Source organism: Nothobranchius furzeri, chromosome 9 (genome assembly GCF_043380555.1).
Source record: "Nothobranchius furzeri strain GRZ-AD chromosome 9, NfurGRZ-RIMD1, whole genome shotgun sequence".
Taxonomy (NCBI): Eukaryota; Metazoa; Chordata; class Actinopteri; order Cyprinodontiformes; family Nothobranchiidae; genus Nothobranchius; species Nothobranchius furzeri.
The window spans coordinates 73,886,314-73,908,073 of record NC_091749.1 but is presented as its reverse complement, the minus strand read 5'-3'; the positions used below and the strand labels follow the sequence as shown (position 1 = coordinate 73,908,073).

General features: G+C 45.9%; 1 protein-coding gene across 3 annotated transcripts in view; it reads left to right on the top strand.

Annotated features, from left to right (window-relative positions):
• The first annotated feature begins 733 nt into the window (after nt 1–733).
• Nucleotides 734–21,760, top strand: part of nptnb (neuroplastin b) — a 39,496-nt gene continuing 18,469 nt past the window's right edge. The window contains exons 1-2 of one of the 3 annotated variants that reach the window (XM_070555186.1): nt 734–1,423; nt 20,437–20,784. In XM_070555186.1, coding sequence (XP_070411287.1) covers nt 1,348–1,423; nt 20,437–20,784 — 424 coding nt within the window. In that variant the 5' untranslated portion in view covers nt 734–1,347. The remainder of the gene's footprint in view (nt 1,424–20,436; nt 20,785–21,760) is intronic. The other 2 variants (XM_015952863.3, XM_054731900.2) reach the window with 2 other exon arrangements.

Below are 21,760 nucleotides of genomic sequence, written 5' to 3'. Positions count from 1 at the left end.
ACACTTCCACTCTGATTGGTCCTGAACAAAGGGGGGGTGTGCCGACTGCGCTGACCTTTCTCTAGCTGATTGGTGTTTGGGAGGATTCAGGTGGGGTTACATTTTAAACGTGCGCTCCCACAGATAAACTGGAGGAAGGGCTTGCGAAGTGGAGGGAAGTTTGTTCTACAGCTGAGCGCTGGCATGTCCTCTGCAGAAAAACACGCATGGAGCAGACGTGCACCTCAGGAGAACACTTCAAACTCAAAAACTGACCTGCAGTTTCACATTCGCACCAAAAACGACTGATCAGATATTCTTGACTTAATGATCTGCAAAGTTCAGCCATAATACAAGTTATAGATAGTTAAATAATAAAGTGATTAGTGTTATTTAATCAAACTGGTCACCTGATAAATGGGACAAGTCACGCGCTGGAAGTTATCGGTTTACCTCAACTGACCACATGAGGGCGCTCGTGCAGCGGCGCAGGACAGAGACAGAGGACTACAGGAGGCCATGTTGAACTTTTATGGGATGGAATATGCAGTTTGAGAAGGCCACTGATGACATCATTTATAAATGACATCACTGAGCGTCCGTACAACGTCACTTTAGTTAGAAGAGGAAAGCACACTTGTGAGAAATTCACTTTTTATTAGCCAATTATTAATGGATTCATCCGTTTATTTGGGCTTTTCTGCAGCGTGTAAAACATTTGTGGATCCAGATGTGACGACAACACATTAAAATGACGTCACATTTGGGATTTTTATGGATAAACCGAAAATGTTTGATAAACAAAAGCAACAACGAGTTCACGTGTGTGTGTGTGTGTGTGTGTGTGTGTGTTTCCATCCGGCGTCGTGAGCGCACTGGGCACGCGCAGCCTGCCGTTGGTTCCCTGGCATCTGTTCATCCCGTGGCATTAAAAAAAGACCGGTCCGGTCCGGTGCCGATACCGAACTCATGTTTGGGCTCCATCTCTTGACGTCTGGGAATCATTTGTGCGCTACTTTCATTTTAATCACCGAGCCGTGACCGTGGAGGCGCAAATGCGCATCGGCGTGCGCATCTTTGAGTCTTCGGAACCTCGCCGTGGACGATCTCCCTGACATCCAAAGACACCGTCTGCGTAAGTCCCGACGAGGCTTCTCCACCGCCGATGGCCGCGCATCGGCTTCCCTGAAGCCGCTGGCCTGGTCCCGGACCTTCCACCCGCTGCTGCCCCGCTAGGGTCTCCTCATCAGCCGAGTGATTGTAAGACCCCGGTGCTATGCTGGGCCCATCTTTGTAGCTCCTGTGATTAATAGCAACACGACATCTCCTCCCACATTTGTCCGCCCGAGACCTCCCGGTACCCTAACGATGCATCCTACCGCCGTGATGCTGGCGGTGGTCCTCCTGGGGAACCCGATGCTGCCTCTCGTCTCCAGTCAGAACGGTAAGGACAGGTGTGACCGTTAACGTGGCACCGAGGGGAGGAGGCTTGTCTTGTGTGAGTGAGGTGTTGTGAGCATGCAGGTGCCTCATCCCGAGGCCAGGTACAGCTTATTGTCACTTTTTCACACATAAATTAGTGAAGTGTGGCGCTTCTGGAAGGGAGTGAGCTAACTGCATGGGCAATTCTTCAGGTTTGTTGTTAATGATATATTTAGACTGTTGATCCTGTTGATTGTTTGTCTGTTCGGCTTATAAATGATTGTTGTGGTTATACTTGTGCATTTTCTTATATCTGAGCAGCTATTTCTCCCATTTGGTCAGAAAAATGTCACCATGAATATCCAAAGTTCACCATCAATGAAATCCCAGCAGAACCATCATGGTTTGCTTTAAGGAAATGCCGCCTACTTGCTGCTGGGTGTTCGGGCGTGCTGTCTCCTTCTGACTGTTGAATCACACCACCCGCCGCAGCTGCACCAATCAGGAACCGTTCATGATGTCCAAAAAGATTCTGGGAAATGCTTTTTGGTTTCCTGGACGATCTAATAATCAAAGTTCTGCCCACATATTAAACACCGACGTGGATTTGGCCTTTAGAGACAGCTTTACTCTACGGGCGATATAACGATATAAATAATGGTGGATTTGAATGTGATGAAAGCAGATGAATAGACCCGTCACGTTCTCAGAAAGATGGACCATAGAGAAGGTTTCTACGCGGACTGTTTTAGATGCGACACTCTGCTTTACTCACAAACTGGAAGCAAGCAATGCTACGAATGCTACGATTTACGCAGAGATCTCCAATACTAGAGATGTAGACAGACAGTCGCCGTGTTAGCTACTCCACCTCCCATCATCCCCCAAGCGTGCTCCGTAGCTCCACGTCCTCTTTATACGAAAGTCAGCACACAGCACTCAGTCATCGATTCATCCAATCCATGTCAAGAGTTACGAGCCTCACCGCCGACAGGAAAGCCATTTCTTCGTTAATGCGGTGATGCTTACGTTCTCGTTTCCCATCGAGAGACACATGGGTGTTACTAGATTGGCTGCGTGTCCCAACAGTCGTGCTCCGTGTTTGGGTCTCACCAAAAAGTACATCCGAACTCGCTGAGCTCTCCGTTAAATCCACGATTGTTTCTGACGAGCCGGAGCAAAGATTTAGCTCTGCAGGTCGGTCTAGCCACGCTCCACAGGAGCCTCGGCAGGTCTACCATTGGTCTGAGCAGTTTTGTGTTACACCAATCACAGCGCTCTGTGGCTTTGGTGGGTGGGTAATGAGACGGCGCAAAACAACAAAGATGGCGTTGACCTGTGTGAAAGGGCTTTGGCATCCATATTTAGACTTGGGCTTTTCTTCGAGTCAAGAGCAGATGGAGGAACTTAAGTCCTTTATTTTATAGCATGCAAAGGCGGTTTAAAAGACAACCGCAGGCCCCGCCCCACAACTGCTCTCTATGGGTTGTGGCCAGACCTTTTATTCGCTAGGGCTTTGAATATTTTAGTATGTGAATATTTTATCCAAACCTCCATCGATTCACTGAATATTCTATTTGACGGCGTTTCAAGTGAAAGAAGATTATGGTCTGCTGCTAAAAATATAAAATAAAACAACACAATTATAAAAGGTTCAACAATATAATAAATTGGTGTCGTCGGGTTCCTTCTTTCCCAGCTGATGTTTATAATAAATAACTTTGACTTATCTTCCGTTTAAATATTTGGTTTAATATCATTCATCCTTGTCTAAACATATGTAAATAAAATCAAACATGATCAGTAGAATTGAATTACTTCATTAACATGTTCAGCAGTAAGCTACTGGAAATGCTAACGTGTAATTTCTGCAGTAACCATGTAATGTGGCATCTATTTCGTTACGTACGGGTTGGCAACATAATCCAGTCTAAGTTGCATTCACATACAGAAGTGTTTGTGAATTACATGCTACAACGGCTAGCCATAGCCCCGCTGCGGTGTGTGGAGCAGACTCGAGTCGCTGACTCTCAGCAGCAACGACCTGACTCAGCGGTTCTGCTCCACGCCGCCGCTGCCATCCACACATAAACGTAGAGTTTAGTCGTTCACAACCGTCACGTTTTTTCTGACCTCCGCCTGATCGTGAGCATGCTACACGCTAGCTTAGCATTAGCTAATCTGCCCGTAGTTTAACTCCTGCTCCCAAACTTTGGACCAATTCTGCCTTTTGCAACGGTTTCTGTCTGCTGGTTTCGCTATTTTCCTCCACAGCGCCCGGACCACCACACAGTGCTCCAGTCAAATGTGTTCAGACTGTGGAGTGCACATCTAACGACGGTTTAAATCAGGAAAAAATGAACCAAATCATTCAATGATTCATTTAATCCCAAACATTCACATTAATAGAATGACTTGCCAGGCTATCCGAGTGCACATTTTAAGGCCTGTTACATCTCAGCGAAGCACAAAGGCTGTCCAAACTCAAAACGCGTCCTCGTTCCCTCAGAATTATCAAGGATGGGTCTGGTCTACGCTTATTGGCAAAGGCTATCCCAGAATAGTCCTCACAGGCCAAACAGGAGATGATGAAGATGGAGAGGATTACAGTTGGAATGATAGCATATCATTATCTGGCAGTAAGGAAAGTACCACCTTAGAGCGGTTATGTTAGCATAAGGCAGACTTATTTAATTAGCATTTTTTTTCATCCAAAATAATAAGAAAAATACTCAGAAACAAGCTAGTATGACGTGTTGTGTATTTCTTCATGTATTATTGCTAAGTTTGGGTTTCATTTATGTCTAGCATAGTAACGGTAGCTATGTGGAGGCTGGACCATCCAAATACAGCTGACACGTCCCATCTTAGTGGTCAAGGAAGGACGCGTCCTACATGGACTGGGTGGGATGGATCCTCCAAAAGAAGCTGCCCCTTGAATTTCACTGCAGCAACATGTTAGCATTACTAGCACCTGTTAGCATAAGGCAGCTAATACGTGACAGCCTGTTTCATAACCTCACGGGGGGGGGGGCTTAGTGGTCACTTAAATGTTTCTTTGTAGAATAAAGAAATTCCATGAAAGGAGTTTATTACGACACTGAAAGTTCTGGAAAAGTAAAAATGTGGAACAATCAGTGAAATCTCTCGCCTCCCCGAAACAGAAGCAACTTCTGTTCCAGCTTGAGGAGGAACACACATTTCCACAGCTGTTATATAACTGAAGATGATCATTCCAAGTTCTCGCTGCCTTCCTTGTTCATTTCTAGGAAGTATTTGAAGTGTGTGTGCTCATAGTCAGGCGCTCTCTCGTCTGGCGATCTGGAAAATAAATACCCGACAAGTGTTTGGTAAAAGTCACACAGAGGCTTCCGAACACACACACACACACACACACACACACACGCACGCACGCACGCACGCATGCACACACACACACACACACACACATACACACACACACACACACACACACACACACACACGGCTGGAGCCCGCCGCTCTGATGACTACTGAAATAAGCTGCAGTTGTTTGGAACCATTTTCTGATAATTGTTCACGCTGGCTCCCTCCCAGATTAGATTAGACGCAGCGGCAGCGTGGTTTCTCGTGCTATGCTAGATTTTCTCGTGATAGGACGGCATTCGGGCAGCGATGTGGGGACAACAATAATTATAAGTGCATGAGATTTAATCACGGCGTCTGGGGACGCCGAGGGAATTTGTGCCATTGCTTCATTCCTCATGCTTGGAGGAAAGTGGGTCGTCTATAGGTGGCCAGGTTGTGCGACAGATATTTGGAGGACTGTGAATTTCATCTGTCCATTCTGCAGCGTTTCTATTTTTATCACAGAGACGGAGCTCTGAGAACGGTGGCTTTAAGCTCCTTTTGTGAAAGTGAATCCATTAACTCTTAATGGACGGCCTCCCAGGTCATGGCTGCACCGCTGGTGAAGGCTCACCGGATAGACGTAAACTATTTCAAACAGGAAATAATGGGATCTTTATGCTTTTAAAAAGGCTGCTGAGAAGGTGGTAACTTCTGACCTGAAGAACCCCCTTTGGGTCTTACATAACGCTCCAGCAAGCATGCAGCCTCCTCCTGCTTGCTTTTGTGTTCAGACTTGCTTTGTTAAACTGAACACACTGGTCACGTTAAACAGGAATCCATGCCTTTTCTACATGTGTCCTATTTCCATTTTTATTTGCATAAGAATTATTGATGGATGGGCTAAAGTGATTGGTGATGTGGATGGGCGATGTGGTTTCAGGGTCCGCAGACTAAAAATCTGACTAACATCGTCTGACAAACTGGAAATGAAGTAAGATGACACTTTCCTCTGGTCAGCTCACCAATCATGGAAGAGTTGGAAAAGCTGATGACAGTAAAATGTATCTGTAGGTGGCCAAACTCTGTCTCTAACAGCTGGAACATGGTTGTGATGGCGTCTAGGGGAGAGGTCTTATAAAGGTAAACAGAAAAGATCAGTTATATATATATATATATATATATATATATATATATATATATATATATATATATATATATATATATATATATATATATATATATATATGCACAAACAAACACCTAAGGACAAATTTAGACAGACCAACCTGACAGTCATGTTTTTGGACTGTGGGAGGAAGCCGGAGAACCCGGAGAGAACCCACGCATGCACAGGGAGAACATGCAAACTCCATGCAGAAAGATCCCAGGCCGGGAAGCAAACCCAGGACCTTCTTGCTGCAAGGCAACGGCTCTAACCACTGCACCACTGTGCAGCCTATATATGGTCAGAGGTCTCGTGTCCAGACCAGACTTAGAGAAACTCATTCATGCTTTTATTTCTAGTCGGCTGGACTACTGCAGTGGTCTCCTAAATGGTCTTCCCAAAAGCTGTGAAGCAACTGCAGCTTGTTCAGAACGCTGCTGCTAGAGTCTTAACAAGAACCAGGAGAACGGAGCACATCACTCCTGTTCTTAGATCCCTACACTGGTTACCAGTAAACCACAGAATAGATGCCAAAGTGCTCCTACTAGTTTATAAATCACTCAATGGCACGGGACCAAAATACACGTCCGATCTCATTCCTGTGTACACACCCAATAGGGCTCTGAGATCCCTTGGACACAATCAGCTGGTAGAACCTCGGGTCAGAACCAAACATGCTGCTCACATATGGAATCGGCTCCCCCATGACCTCAGATCTGCCCCGACCCTAGAGTTGTTTAAAACTAAAACCTCATGTACTCATCAGCCTTTGCATGAATAGTTTCTTATGCTGCGTCGTCTCCTCTGTAATCTGTAATCTGTAATCTGTGGTGTAACTGCTCGACCTTAATTCTGTCTTTTCCTTTAGGCTCTAAATTAAATGTTATCTGTGTATATTTTCAGTTTGTGTTCTCGTGTTTGTTGTTGTGTCGTTGAATGCCAACAGTAACGCACGTGTTTGAAATGTGCCGTATGAACAGAGCTGCCTTGCCTTGCCTTGCCTATGCAATCAAAGTGAACAAGTGACCTACACACAAATGGCTCCGGCACGTCCGGCATCCGAACTTTAGTTTTATCCTCCTCGGTAACACTTCCGTCACAGGAAATGTCTGAAGAGCATTAAAAGTAAACAAGCATTGCTCCATTTTGAGGCAAAGCATAACATTGCTGTTAAATTATTCATTTCCTTTCAACACTGTTTTAGTCAGAAGACGTCCAGCTTAGCACGCCTCACCTGTACAGCAACAAAAACATGTCTTTTCTACATCAGATGGTGCAGATCATAACGACGCCATCAGTTGTGATGAATTGTCTTTGCTCCTCCCTGTTTCGTCATCATGACCCACATAGCACTTTCCGGGTGCATTAGCATCTTGGTCGTCTAAATCAGCTGTGGGCATCAAGGGCAGCGAGAGTCCAAATAATTGGCCAAGTCTATCATTAGTGTGCAGAGCGTTAATGCATGGCACTTAAAATATAGTCGCTTATGAGTTGTTGGGAGACATTTGCAGTATTTATATTTCACATATTACTGCAATGACTAAGTCTAAGTCTAAACATTCATTCTGGTCTCTTTAGACAAGAAAGGAAATCATAACCTGCGACCACTGTGGCTGGGCCATGAGAAACTCAGAAAACACCTTTCAGTGAAAACGCAAGAGTATTCTCTTTCCAGAGGTTTTTCTTGTCGCTGCAGGTGGTGAGATTCTCTCCTGTCGCCCTCACCATGTCCCGCACCGGTCATGGCAACACCCCCGCTGACTGCAGCTGCCAGAAATGATCACTCTGATCATCGACTAGTAACCGATGATTTTGGCGACTAGTCGAGACGATGGGTCATGCATAAATTGCAGCTAAAAAGCACCGAGCTGCACGTTGTTGGTTTGGTAACAAAGTTGTCGATTGAAGAGAAACGCCTTTTAACATTTTAACAAAGCATTAATAAACAAAACAAAATGGGGGAGCCTGCTCATCAGCACCCCAGCAGAAAGGGTCGAACTCTGGGAACCGGTGATGGTTGTACCCAATGTGCAGCAGTACCGGGACCAGAGTGAATAGGGTGTGTATGGGGAGCATGAGTGGGTGTCCGGTGTGCATTTTTGTAAGTCTTTGGTTGTATGTGCATGTGTGAGCATGAGGGAGGGAGCGTGTGACTGTGTTTGTGTATGACTGTATATGTCAGGTGGGGCCTTTGACTCCTCCCTTCTCCTGGGACTTCTTTTGATGATATAGATCTTTGTCTACCCTCTCCCTGCCACACCTGGTGTGGGGTGTGGTGCCTTGGTCTGCCTGGGTCGTGGCTCCCGGGTCAGGGGGTTTAAGATTTTTGGCGTCTGCCTGATCAATCCTGGTGGCTGCCTGGTGGGGTCTGGGTCCCAGGCTTGGCCGGCTAGGGGGTGGGAGACTGCGGGCGGGCCTGTGGGCTTGCCGCCGATATCAATTCTGCTTGCTTCACAGCCAGACAGGACACGGGGGGTAAAAAAAACATTAGAATTTGTAAGGATACAGCTAACACATGGCATATGTGTGCTAATACAAGTCATTACTATCACTATTAATGTTACAGCAATCAATACAATTAAGTAGCTCACTGCTGATGCCATTGTTAGCAGCTAACTAGTCATTTGGCTTACAGAGGAGGTTCTCCGTCTTCGGCGCCGGCCACAACGTGCTTCCTTTTCAGATGCTTTTGCATCGCTGTAAAACTGCCATGGAAGGCAGGTTCTGCTTTGCAGATTTCACATTGAGCACACTTCTTTTGGATTTTGATCAAATGCTTCACAAATGTCATGCTCTGTTGGCGGCTTTTCCAAAGACGCAACGGCTGACCCCGGATGCCACTACTGCGCACGTGTGTTGAGGGTGGAAAGGCAGAAAAAAGCAGCAAAAGCTACAGCAGCAGTTCTGAAAGAAAAGCTAAGCTACAAAATCAAAGTGCACCCCGAGTCCGAAGACCAGCCGTCCAGTTTTACTCCCACATTGGAGCGTTACAGTTTCAGCTATGATACCAAAACTGTATTAGAAATATATGTTTTAAATCCCAACGGACACAGAGACACAAATGAAGGAGAAAAGGGGGAGAAGAAAGGAAGAGGGGAAGAGAAAAAATAGTTCACAAGAATAAAAAATAAAGGATGTAGAAGAATCAGCTTCTAGATCTGCAGAAACAGAAGAAGAAAAACGAGGACACACACAAATACAACATATCCAAAATATCACTGCGCCAACCGCACGAGGCAGAAAACGTACACGGTAATTATTTATAGTGCATTTAGTGCCAACCACAACCTTAGGTTATGTGTCAAAAAGTTCATCCTTGTGAGAGCACCTGTGTGCATACACGTGCTTGTGTGTGTAAGGTGTCTCTATAGGGGTGTCCAATAATGAGTGTGAGGGGCCACAGATCTGCCCCGAAAGACCCGCGGAAGACGGAGGAGTTCCAAGCCCTAGAGGTGCTGAGGATCACCCTGGGGGGTCCAACCAGCATCTGTGTAAGAGGCCCAGGAGACAACGACGGCAAGCCCCCAGGCCCGCCCGCAGCCACCCACTCCAGGGCCGGCCAAGCTCGGAGCTCAGTGGCCCGAGACCCAAGGGCACCCAACCCCGGCGGAGACCCGACCGAGCCCAGGGACCCAGACCCCACCGGACAGCCACCAGGAGCAAGCCGGCAGATGCCAGAAACTTCCAGCCCTAGACACGGGAGCTGTGAATATGCATGCAGACTAAGGCCCCACCCACCAGCAGGGGGAGGGTAGGAGAAGATGTAGCACCACACAATATCCCAGGAGAGGGGAGGAGTCCAGACCCCACCTGGCAGATACAGTCACACACTCCCACCCACTTGCTCATGCATAAAGACATTCATCGTAAAGACACACAAGAACGTACGCCACGCACCCACTCACGCTCCCCATACGCACCCTACTCACTCTGGTCCCGCAACTTCTCAACCAACAATTCCCGGACTCCAGAGCTGGTCCTGTTCTTACTGGGGTACTGATGAGTAGGAATCCCCGCCCAACGCAGAGCTAGGCGACCCACCGCCCCAGACCCCAACCGGACAGCCAGCTCCCACTCCTAGCCTCCAGCCCTGAACAGAAAACCGAGAACAGAGGTGAGAGAAGATCCCTAGACCTCCCACCATCGGTTCCAATGTGGTGTTGAGTGAAGTCTGCAGTTGGGAGGTGGGGGCAGCGCAAGCCTCTTCTGGCCCTAGCTGGTGCCAGCACACGCCAGGTGCTGTCGAGTGTGCTCACCCCCAATGCCCTGGTGTACATTTTCATGGAATGCCGTTGGTGGAGGTGTTTATTGTGCAAATTAAATTTGGGGCGCAGGCCGCCACGGGACTGTGGAGATGAGAACCATACCCGCAAGCCCTGGACTTACCCACACCCCAAAGCCTATCTGCATGTTTGTGTGGTGATGTCATGGAGCAGGAGGAGGATGTGGAGGGAGACCTGGGAGACCTAAAGCTTGGTTTATGCTTGACGCATTCACTTTCCGCGCGGTGATGCGGCTCGCGGATGGAACGAGCTTCACAACTCGCAGCGTTTATGGTTCATGCGGCTCGTCTCTGCGGTGAGCCAATATTCTCCCAAACTGAACGGGGCAGCATGGAGCTCTACGGCATGCATCCAACACTACACCATAGTAGAAGTAGAAATTACTGTTTACAACATGGTATTTCAGCAGTTTTAACAGCGTTCTCGTCTTTTCCGACAGTGCGAGCTATTTCTCTCCAAGAATTATTAACAACATGTTGATCACGGTGATCTCTGAGAGCTGAATCATACAAATGTCTGTATTTACGAACCTCTGCCGTGCCGGTCCGCCATGTTTTTCCGCGTCTGACCGTCCGCGTGGTTAGAAATTTTCCGAGGTGCGCGTTGCGGAAATCTTGGGCCGTGCGGAGACGCGGTGGAGGGGCGTGGTTGTTAAAATGACGCAACTTTTCCGCGCGGAGCCGTGCGGACCTCGCGGACGCGTCAAGCATAAACCAACCTTAAGCCCTCCAGGTAGCATGAGTCCAAAACCTACCTGTTCTCTGTATATTTGTATTCAAATATGCAGTTTGTAGTTATGCTAATGAATGGATCACCATTTTCCCCAGTACATCACCCCACATACTTCTGACCCTCCTATCTGCAGACTGTTGGAGAGAGCTGCCCATCAAAGCAGATAACCAGTACAAACGTCTCTTTGATTGGAATAACTAACCGCAGAAGAGTAAAATTAATCCATGTTTTACTCTGACCACAGTCCTTTTCCTTAGATGTATTTGGGCTGCATGAGAATTCAAACGGTACTTTGTTATGAACCCCGTATTCCTCCTCACATCCTCTCCATCACCTGCCTCTCAGCTGGATGTCTTTCATCAACACGAGCAACTATAGATGCACGTGGATGTGTTCCTACGGGATCTAGAATGTAACTGCTTCGCATAAAAATCCTGATTAGCCTTTCTAAAGCTCTATTCAACGGGACTGGAGTCACATCGGCTTTGCTTTCAGTGCCTGAGCTCATTCACCGGCAGAAATGGCTGTTGCGTTTGTGAGCTGCTACAGGAAATTAAGATTTCTGTGTGTTTATGTCTGGAAAAATTCAGAAGTACAACATGTACAAGAATTTATGGGATGTCTTTTATAAGGGATGATGTTTAAAAACATTTGTTTTGTGTTTTAGGTCATTTTCATTCGCATCGACCAAATTTGCACTTAAATACGACCTCATGGAGTTTTCAGTGAACTTTTCAGTCATATATTTGTGCTGGCGTAGCCTCAGACATGGATGTGTACGAGCTGTAGTTCAGTGAACGGGCAGCAGTAGCTCGAGGTAGAGTGGGTTGTCCAGTAATCAGAAGGTTGCAGGTTAGATCCCGGCACCGACCAGATAATGCTGCTGTTGTGTCCTTGGGCGAGACACGTAACCCAGCTTTCCTGCTGCTGGTGGTCGGAGGGACCGGTGGTGCCGATGTACGGCTGCCTCACCTCTGTCAGTGCGCCCCAGGGCAGCTGCAGCTACATGGTAGCTCATCCCCACCAGTGTGTGGATTGTTTTGTGAAGCGCCTTGGGGGGCTGTAGAACCATAAGAAGGCTCTACACAAATACAGGGTATTTAGTTTTCAACATGTAGCCCCGATTTCTGGAGCATCCAAATCATTTGGGTTTGATTTTTATTTACCTGAGCAGAGTTATTTCAAGAGGAGCTCCTTCAAATGATGAAGAAGACAAAGACAGCAAGAAAAGCAAGAAGAGGGAGAACTTTAGCTAAAACAGCTGAGATCAGGACCCTCTGAGCTCTAGAGGAAAACATGCTCACATTTTTCATTTCCTCTCCAGTTTAGCTGGCAGCATGATGCAGGTCGACACCATAAACGTGTTGGTGTGCAGCAGAAAGTGCTTGGACAACACTTTCACATCCATTATCAGCCTGGCTAAACGCTACTTGAAAGCAGGTCGTGGCTGGACTTTTATACCTGAAGTTCAGAGATTATTTATTGTAAATTAGAATATTTTATCTCCTCTGAGAAATTAGATATTTAACATTAGTGGAATCATCGGTCTGTAATAACCTAGCAACAATATGTCAGGTTTATTCTGGCGTGCATCTAAACGTGAAGACTAAGCTTTACGTTCTGCTCGATATTGTGAATCGCTAAAGATCAACACCGTGTCATATTACTCAAACATACTACAAAACCAGAGGAAGGAAGCAGCCGACACTATCAGATTTGTAAATATCTGAAGCTATCCTGTTAGAGGTAGACCCTGGTACAGTTGCATTTATTGTGTTTTCAGCCCTTGGTGGGCTCCGATGCTCTGTGGGAAGTGCTTTATAAATATACTGGAACTATTGCAGAGTTTGTATACAAACTGTAAGGAGAAATCATGAAAATCGAACTGTTTTCAAACTGGAGGCCAAAAGAAAATGTTGACAAAAAAGATTTCAATGAAATGAACTGAGGATTCACATAGAATCCTCTTAAAAAGCTGCATCCTGATCTAATACGACCATTCACTGTCCGAGCATCTAGAGGCCAGCATCGTAACGTAAGACAAGCTTTTTAAAGCCATGTGCTGTCCAATCAATAGACCAGCAGAATGTCTATTATCATGTTTCATGCAGGCTCTGGACGAAGGTTCATCTGCAAGTCTGGAAAATAAACCGCAGAACTGGAGCCAAACACTTCCTGAGTCACGCCGGCCCGCTGTAAAAACTGATACAGTGGGGCAAAAAAGTATTTAGTCAGCCACCGATTGTGCAAGTTCTCCCACTTAAAATGATGACAGAGGTCAGTAATTTACATCATAGGTACACTTCAACTGTGAGAGACAGAATGTGAAAAACAAATCCATGAATTCACATGGCAGGATTTTTAAAGAATTTATTTGTAAATCAGGGTGGAAAATAAGTATTTGGTCAATAACAAAAATTCAACTCAATACTTTGTAACATAACCTTTGTTGGCAATAACAGAGGTCAAACCATTACTAAAGGTCTTTACCAGGTTTGCACACACAGTAGCTGGTATTTTGGCCCATTCCTCCATGCAGATCTTCTCGAGAGCAGTGATGTTTTGGGGCTGTCGCCGAGCAACACGGACTTTTAACTCCCTCCACAGATTTTCTATGGGGTTGAGGTCTGGAGACTGGCTAGGCCACTCCAGGACTTTCAAATGCTTCTTACGGAGCCACTCCTTTGTTGCCCGAGCGGTGTGTTTGGGATCATTGTCGTGTTGGAAGACCCAGCCACGTTTCATCTTCAAAGCTCTCACTGATGGAAGGAGGTCTCACGACACATGGCCCCATTCATTCTGTCCTTAACACGGATCAGTCGTCCTGTCCCCTTAGCAGAAAAACAGCCCCAAAGCATGATGTTCCCACCCCCATGCTTCACAGTAGGTATGGTGTTCTTGGGATGTAACTCAGTATTCTTCTTCCTCCAAACACGACGAGTTGAGTTTAAACCAAAAAGTTCTACTTTGGTTTCATCTGACCACATGACATTCTCCCAATCCTCTGCTGTATCATCCATGTGCTCTCTGGCAAACTTCAGACGGGCCTGGACATGCTCTGGCTTCAGCAGCGGAACACGTCTGGCACTGCAGGATTTGATTCCCTGCCGTTGTAGTGTGTTACTGATGGTGACCTTTGTTACTGTGGTCCCAGCTCTCTGCAGGTCATTCACCAGGTCCCCCGTGTGGTTCTGGGATTCTTGCTCACCGTTCTCATGATCATTTTGACCCCACGGGATGAGATCTTGCGTGGAGCCCCAGATCGAGGGGGATTATCAGTGGTCTTGTATGTCTTCCATTTTCTGATAATTGCTCCCTCAGTTGATTTTTTCACACCAAGCTGCTTGCCTATTGTAGATTCACTCTTCCCAGTCTGGTGCAGGTCTACAATTATTTTCCTGGTGTCCTTCGAAAGCTCTTTGGTCTTGGCCATAGTGGAGTTTGGAGTCTGACTGTTTGAGGCTGTGGACAGGTGTCTTTTATACAGATGATGAGTTCAAACAGGTGCCATTAATACAGGTAACGAGTGGAGGACAGAAAAGCTTCTTAAAGAAGATGTTACAGGTCTGTGAGAGCCAGAGATTTTCCTTGTTTGAAGTGACCAAATACTTATTTTCCACCCTGATTTACAAATAAATTCTTTAAAAATCCTGCCATGTGAATTCATGGATTTTTTTTCACATTCTGTCTCTCACAGTTGAAGTATACCTATGATGTAAATTACTGACCTCTGTCATCATTTTAAGTGGGAGAACTCGCACAATTGGTGGCTGACTAAATACTTTTTTGTATGCCTTGCACTGATGAGACGTAGCATCACTGCAGCGATACGGTACAGTGAAGCAAAACTGAAGTTTGAGCAATGAACTTATTTTGGGGTATGGGTTTTTTTTGGGGGGGGGGGGGGGGGGTCCACTGTCTATCCTTCTTCGTGTTGATGGAAGAAAACACGCACTTACCGCTGGTTGTTCTGCAGAGACAAAACAACTTATTTTATCGTATCTGAAGGCCCAGGTATCTTAGCTTGTGGCTAACGCTAACAGGTAGAGGGTTGGGTGTCTACTGACTTGCATGGGTTTGAATCCTTTTGCAAATAATACCTAGAAACGTGTTTCATTTAGGCTGCATTGGGGGGTGTTTATTTAATATTACTGTTATATGTGGCGAGTGTTTGGTGAAACATCTCTTTCAGCTCCTCTCGGGTTTTACAGAATTCCTTACTTTGATTTAAAAAAGAGTCCCAGATGTGGGATTAGACCATCTCTAACCTCCTCAGGGGTTATCGGGATTGAAATCTTATAACATTTTCTCCATCATCTGAATACGGGCATGGTTTAGCATTTGGAGCAGAACAGAACGAGTGAACATACATTTCACAAGCGGCAGCATTTAGTGGTACAGCTTTAGATCAATTAAAATAACAGATTATTCCTAAATAAATGTATGAAGCTGATCACATCTGGCTTTGATATGATGGACATGCCATTCAGGTTTTACACAAATCACCAGTGCCTTCAATTTTTCTGAACAGAGGCAAAGATGGCATCCTACAGTTCTGCACTAACGCACAGGTTGTGCTACATATGCATCAGCTCATTAATATGGGGGGTGCATATAAGCCCCAGTTACCATCATACTGGTCAGAAGTTTTCAGCAACGTGTGGCGTGGTCATCCTCAGGCGATGTCGTGAACCGACCTCGTTTAAGTCGGTCGTCTAATCCTGTTAACGTGGAATAAACCTGCTCCCAAGAAGGGCTGACCTTACAGACTTAGTGTGTGAAAACCAATCCACCGACGAAGGACCGCACCAACATAACAGCAAGTCCTAGCGGGAAGGTTTGGGATGTACTGGCATTCCTAATTTAGCTCCGTGCAGTTAGAACAAAGGTGCACGCGCGCACACACACACACACCATTCAGCACACAACCAGTTCCCTGGCCCAGGGGGTTTCCTACCCTCTGCTTCGTCTGTCTGTGTTGTGAAACTGCGGCCGGAGATTCAGGTTATAAGCAGGCAGCTGACTCACCCTGAGGCTGGACGGTGATGGTGTGTGGCTTGTTGTCAGAACCTCGGGGGAGTTCTCTACTCTACTTACACGAGGGGAGTTCTGAGTCTGTCGCCACGGCGACTTTCATACGGCTTCAGACAAAAAACAAATGAGCATCCGACGGTATTTTTAATAAATAGAGGGATTGTGTTTCACATGTAAACAAGTGACTCCTGACTTTTTCACTTTTACGTTTTACTGTTGCAAACATGCAGATGCTAGACCGATTATCAAAGGAAATCAAGAAAAAAACATCTTGTGTTCTTGTTTTTATCAAGGTTCCTAAAAATCTTCTGCAAGTGTTTTTCTTGACCCTGACCAACAAACAAGTTCTCGTCCGTGTCCAAATATCTCATGTATGAAGTTACAAAGCAGAGGAACCCTCCGAGTAGGTCAAAGGAAACCGAGACACCTCAGAAACTTTGAAAACGAATTCAAACCTTCGGTGATAATTGCACCAATTCTGGTTTTGAGGCTGATACAGATGTCCAAATCCTTGTCCAGCTCCGACACGCCGATACTGATTCTGGCCGATTTTCAGGTAATCTCACATAAATGGCTGCATGGTGACGCAGTGGTTAGCACTGTTGCCTCACAGCACGAAGGTTGCAGGTTCGAAACTCGGCTGCAGCCTTTGTACGTGGAGTTGCGTGTTCTCCCCATGCATGTGTGGGTTTCCTCCGGGTACTCCGGTTTCCCCCACTGATCACAACACGCCCTATAGGTTATAAATTGTAAGTCGCTTTGGATAAAAGTATCTGCTAAACAAATAAACATAAACATAAACATAAATGACTATTATACTATTAGGATTACTAATTATAGAAGTAAAACCTTTGACCTGGGTGGCCGGTTATCGCTGGGATGAAGGTGCTTGGTGATAGTGAAGTGGTGAGTTATTGGATCAAACTCAAACACCATAAAAATCTGTGTTTTCAGATTCACAGGTCACATATTAGATTGATCATATTGATTATTGACCGGTTCTGATGAGCAGCAAATTCCTTTAGAGCGTTTATTTTAATAATGGAAGTATGACCGAAACGGTGGAGGATTATTATAACAGACAAGCGCCAAGTAGGCGTAAACTTTCTGCAGACAAAGCAGCCACTGGAATGCAGGCTTTTATTTTGAAAGTGAGTGGTAGCTGATTGGTGGTCTGTGAGACCGTCCGCATTCTTGTGAAGGCGTTATCGCACCACGTAAAGAGGTAGGACTGTTGATTTGAAACAAACTGAATCAGTTTACGACCATCTTGACTAATTAGTAAATGCCTCCCTCCCAAGCTGCTGATTCTGTTCGGGTTGAGAACATTTGTTTTTGTCAGGTTTACCTTGTTGTTTGTTTAATGCAAATGCTTGCATAAATCTCCATATGTGCACCTTTTCCAGTAGCTTCATCGGTTTCCTCCGAGAACTAAAGAGAGAAACAAACAGCTCGTCCAGGCCGGCACGTCTGGCATTAGTCACCCGAGTCCCTCTCCGTGGCAGCTAAGCTGCCTGAGATCTGTCCAGAAGGTCCATCGCACCGTTTTCTGCCATTCTCGTTCCCTCAACAACTTTGAGATGTCTGTGAAGCAGCCGGCTGCTTTGAGTTTTCTTTCACCGTCTGTGAGCTCGCCCGTTCAAACAGCAGCGTCTGGTCTGCAGCTCGCTCAGCGTGGATTTCTCCAGAGTCTCGCTGAGCCTGAATTTGAATGAAGTCAGCTCTTCACTTTTCTGATTTCATTTGCCATAATCTTGGAAAACGTTCCTGGACTCTTTCAAATCGATTATGTGTGATCATTGGTTCAGATGAATGAATGACACTAGTTAGAAGTGTCACTCTAATTTTTACTACAACAGCCAATAATCCTTCAGTAAGATGTATTTTTCTGACATGCAGCTTTAATTGTGTAGGTGGGCAAGCCTGGATTTACCCTCTGGGACTGTGCGGTGGGCTTGATGGGTCCAGATGTTTCTAGAGAAAACCAACAAACGCTAATTGCTGCCCAAATCTGCAGGCATCCCACACAAACTCAGCTCTCCTGGCAGAAAGACTGCAGTTTTCTCTCCTCTTCATATTATTTTCTTACGTCGCATCAAATTGACTTTTACACAGCAGTGAGTCACATACTTGAGCTTGCAGCAGTTACAACTTTCTCCTTCCACCAGCCGATGCTTTCACCATCACTGAGACTCCAACACTAGAAACGCTTTTATGCAACGCCCACGTCAAGACAAAAACCCAAACTTCTTTTGTGCATAATTTATGTTATTAATGTAGGAGAATTCTGGTCATAAGTTAGTAAAGAAACAATTTTAATGATTATTTCTGATTCTAACGGGTCACTCTGAGTGTTTCATGCAGGCTGAACATGAAAATAGTCTCCTACACCTACCTCCTGCGTTAGTTTCTGATAGAAAACAGATGGTGAAACTCTAGGATTAGAGAAGCCTGACAGATCTTTAAAATCATTTTCTTGAGCCAGTATGTGCTGAAATGACCCTTTAGGGTTAATGAAATGTCACTCTGACCCCACCGCCCCCGTTGCAGAGGTGCCGGTCCAGTCCCTGTTGGACTCAGTTTGGTGGAGTCGACATGCCTGGCGCTGGAGTCTGGTTCCAGCACTGTATAGATTGTGAACACAGCTGCTTTGTTTGATTTAGCGATGAACCGCTCCTGTAGACACTAAAGAAGGCTGAGGAGACATTTCAGCTGTTAGATTGAGGTGTTAAAAGGACGAATGTACAGCGAGGTGAGGAGTTTTACCTTCATATTTAAAAATGGACACTAGGGGGTGCTAAAAGCCAGCCAAAACTGCATCCCTTTTATCATTCATGGACTCACCCACCTTGACTCATGACGAGAAGGTCGTTGTTGGTTTAGCGTCCAGGAAATAGCAGAGAGCGTCTCAGCTAGTAGAAGCTAACCATTAGCTTTAGCAACTCCACCACACAGCAGAACTCCTCCAGGCTTGTGTTATTTGTGGAGATAAAACATCAACATTGCAGAGCAAACAGAGTCAGCGGTCGAGTTGTGTTGTTTTTAGCCAATCATATCAGGAATAAGACTCCAGATCCTGCTGTCTGAAGCTCTCCTCTGATGTGGCTCACTTCTACTTCCTAAAACTGGTGCACCAGAGCTTTGTTTCCCTATTCAAACCTGGCTGTGAGTAGTGCTGACAGACCTAAGAGAGTGTAAGCTGTTGTATTTAGACACAACGCACAGTCAAGCCCTCTGGAGACCACGGGCTCTTTGTTCCAATTTCCTCTGCAGCAGGTCAGGGCAGAGGAAAGGCGTATTTTCTGATTTACTTAAGCACATCTGGTTAGAGCTGAGAGGCTGCAGCACCGGTAGAGGAGAGTGTCTGGAGTGCAGGTGATTTGTCATCAGACAAGGTTCATTAGGGCTGCCGGTGCGTTGTTGGGCCAGCCTCTGATGTGAAAACGGGTCATGAATCAGGGAGACTCTGGATGGGGGTGGTAATATTGGTAATAATTGCTTATAGATCCCATAAATGAATATGGATTTTCTTAAAGATTGAACTTGCCAGAGTCGGTGTGGTATTTGGGACATTTTCATGCATTTTATTATGTTCATAAACACGTAGAAGCTGAGTTTTGAAACCCCACCCTTCAAGCCCAGCTTATCAAAATATAAGCTGGTTGACCTCATTTCTGCTGCCCACGCTGATGTGGATAAAATGAGATTACAGTGCACATGTGCACTTACATTTATCTGTGGTAGCTTTATCGGGCAGCTTTTTTAGGTTTCAGCTAACTGATCATTAGAAACACACATTTATAGAACAGCGATGGTCCAACTCAGCAGAACCATGGTGCACGAGGTCCAACAACATGCATGTTGTGTGAGTCAGCTGCTGAGTTTTAGGTGTGAATGTGTTTGTCCATCTGAGTATATTAGCTCTGTGACAGACTGGCATCTCGCCTCTCACCAGTGTGTGCTGGGACTGGCTCCAGTAAGGTGATCCTGAGCTGAACGATGTGGACTTTATTGTGAAGGGAAGCAGGAAAATGAGATGTGTGCCACTGTCTTTCGTATTTGGCTCAAATGAAATGGTTACCTGAAAACTGGTGGTTCATCTTCGTGCACCTATAAAACACGGATCCAGTCTTCCCATTTAGAGGCACAATGATGTTTCAGCAGTGTCTGAGCTAGTATTTGTATGCTACGTGGACAGGGGGGGGGGGACAGGAGTTAAAACATACCTGCTGTTGCTGTGGTATGTTCATGGAGCCAGACGAAGCCAGCAGTGATCATACTAGACTTAGTTATTAACTACTTTTTCCTCCTACTGATGATTTTGAAGCTTGCTTTTTTATGATTTGCCTTTAATCATCTTCTCTTCTGTGTATGTACCTTGACCCTATTTATTTTCCTTCTCTATCCCTTGGTCTGTCCATGCCTTTCTACTGCTCTAACCCTCTTGTACCCTTTCCTTCCCTGCCACCTCAAATCACTTCTCCTCTCCAGCTGGGTTTGCGAGGTCGCCACTGTCTGAGACTAAGCTTACTGGGGACACCTTTGAGCTGTACTGCGAGGTGGTCGGTGACCCCACTCCAGAGATCCAGTGGTGGTATGCTGAGGTCAACCGAGCTGACTCCTTCAAGCAGCTGTGGGACGGAGCCCGCAAGCGCCGGGTATCCATCAACATGGCCTATGGCAAAAACGGGGTCAGTGTGCTCGGCATCACGCGCCTTACATTGGAGGACTCTGGGACCTATGAGTGTCGGGCAAGCAACGACCCAAAGCGCAATGACCTCCGGCAAAACCCAGCCCTGACCTGGATCCGCGCTCAGGCCACCATTTCAGTGCTACAGAGTGAGTGGTCTATGTGCTGTAGTTTCTAGATGGTGACAACACTAGAAACTCCCCGTAACAACCTGTTGAAGCCCTTCCTATGTCACACATACATATATTTTATATGTATATTAATGTTTAATGTTCCCAAACTCCCCTGAGCATTCTGAATGACCACACACCCTGGAAGTTTACCCGGTCTCTATCAGCTTCTGTCCTTCCTTCTACACCAAACCTTTGTTCCAGCTCTCTCGTGCATCACTTAAACTCCAGTCATGACCCTTTCTCTCTGAATCCTTATTTCGCCCTGTCTGTTATTTGTGATGACTTCGACCATCCATTTGTGTTTCTTTTGTTGCAATGGTTGTTTTATTTACTTCAAAGCCCTGCCTGCCAGCTACATGCCATGAAATCCTAGTGGTGCTTTGAAGTAACAGCGCTTTTGATTTACCTTTGTCACTCTGGGCACGGTTTAAATGGAACTTTAAGAAGACACAAGGAGGGATCGGTTCAGGTGTAAAACAGCGATTCCCGCTGTCAACTCCTTCCTGATAAAAGCAAATATTTGCTGCTTCAAATTTAATGTGTGCTAATCCAATAAAGGACACGAGCACACGGGGCCCTGGAGTGTCCCCGTGTTTTGTTCAGATGAAACTTCCCTTCTACACAAAAGCCTCTCTGGAGCCGCCTGTGCAATGTGTTACCTTGTGCCTTCTGAGCCATTGAGTGTGTGACTCTGAATCAGTAATGACATTATATCCTTTAACCATTTGCTCAACGCACACAAAGATTTAAATCAGTCTAAGTTCATCTGGACCCTTGTGATCGCTGCATGCTTCAGTGCTTTGCCCACTGGAGCACAGGAAGATGTGGAATGCTGTTGGTCACCGGGGAAGTCTGGTCTTTCCTGGTTCTTCTGATTGGACTGACAAAATCAGACTGATGTGTGAGTTCTTCTTTATTAGGCGATGGCCTAATGCAATTTTCCTTTATACTT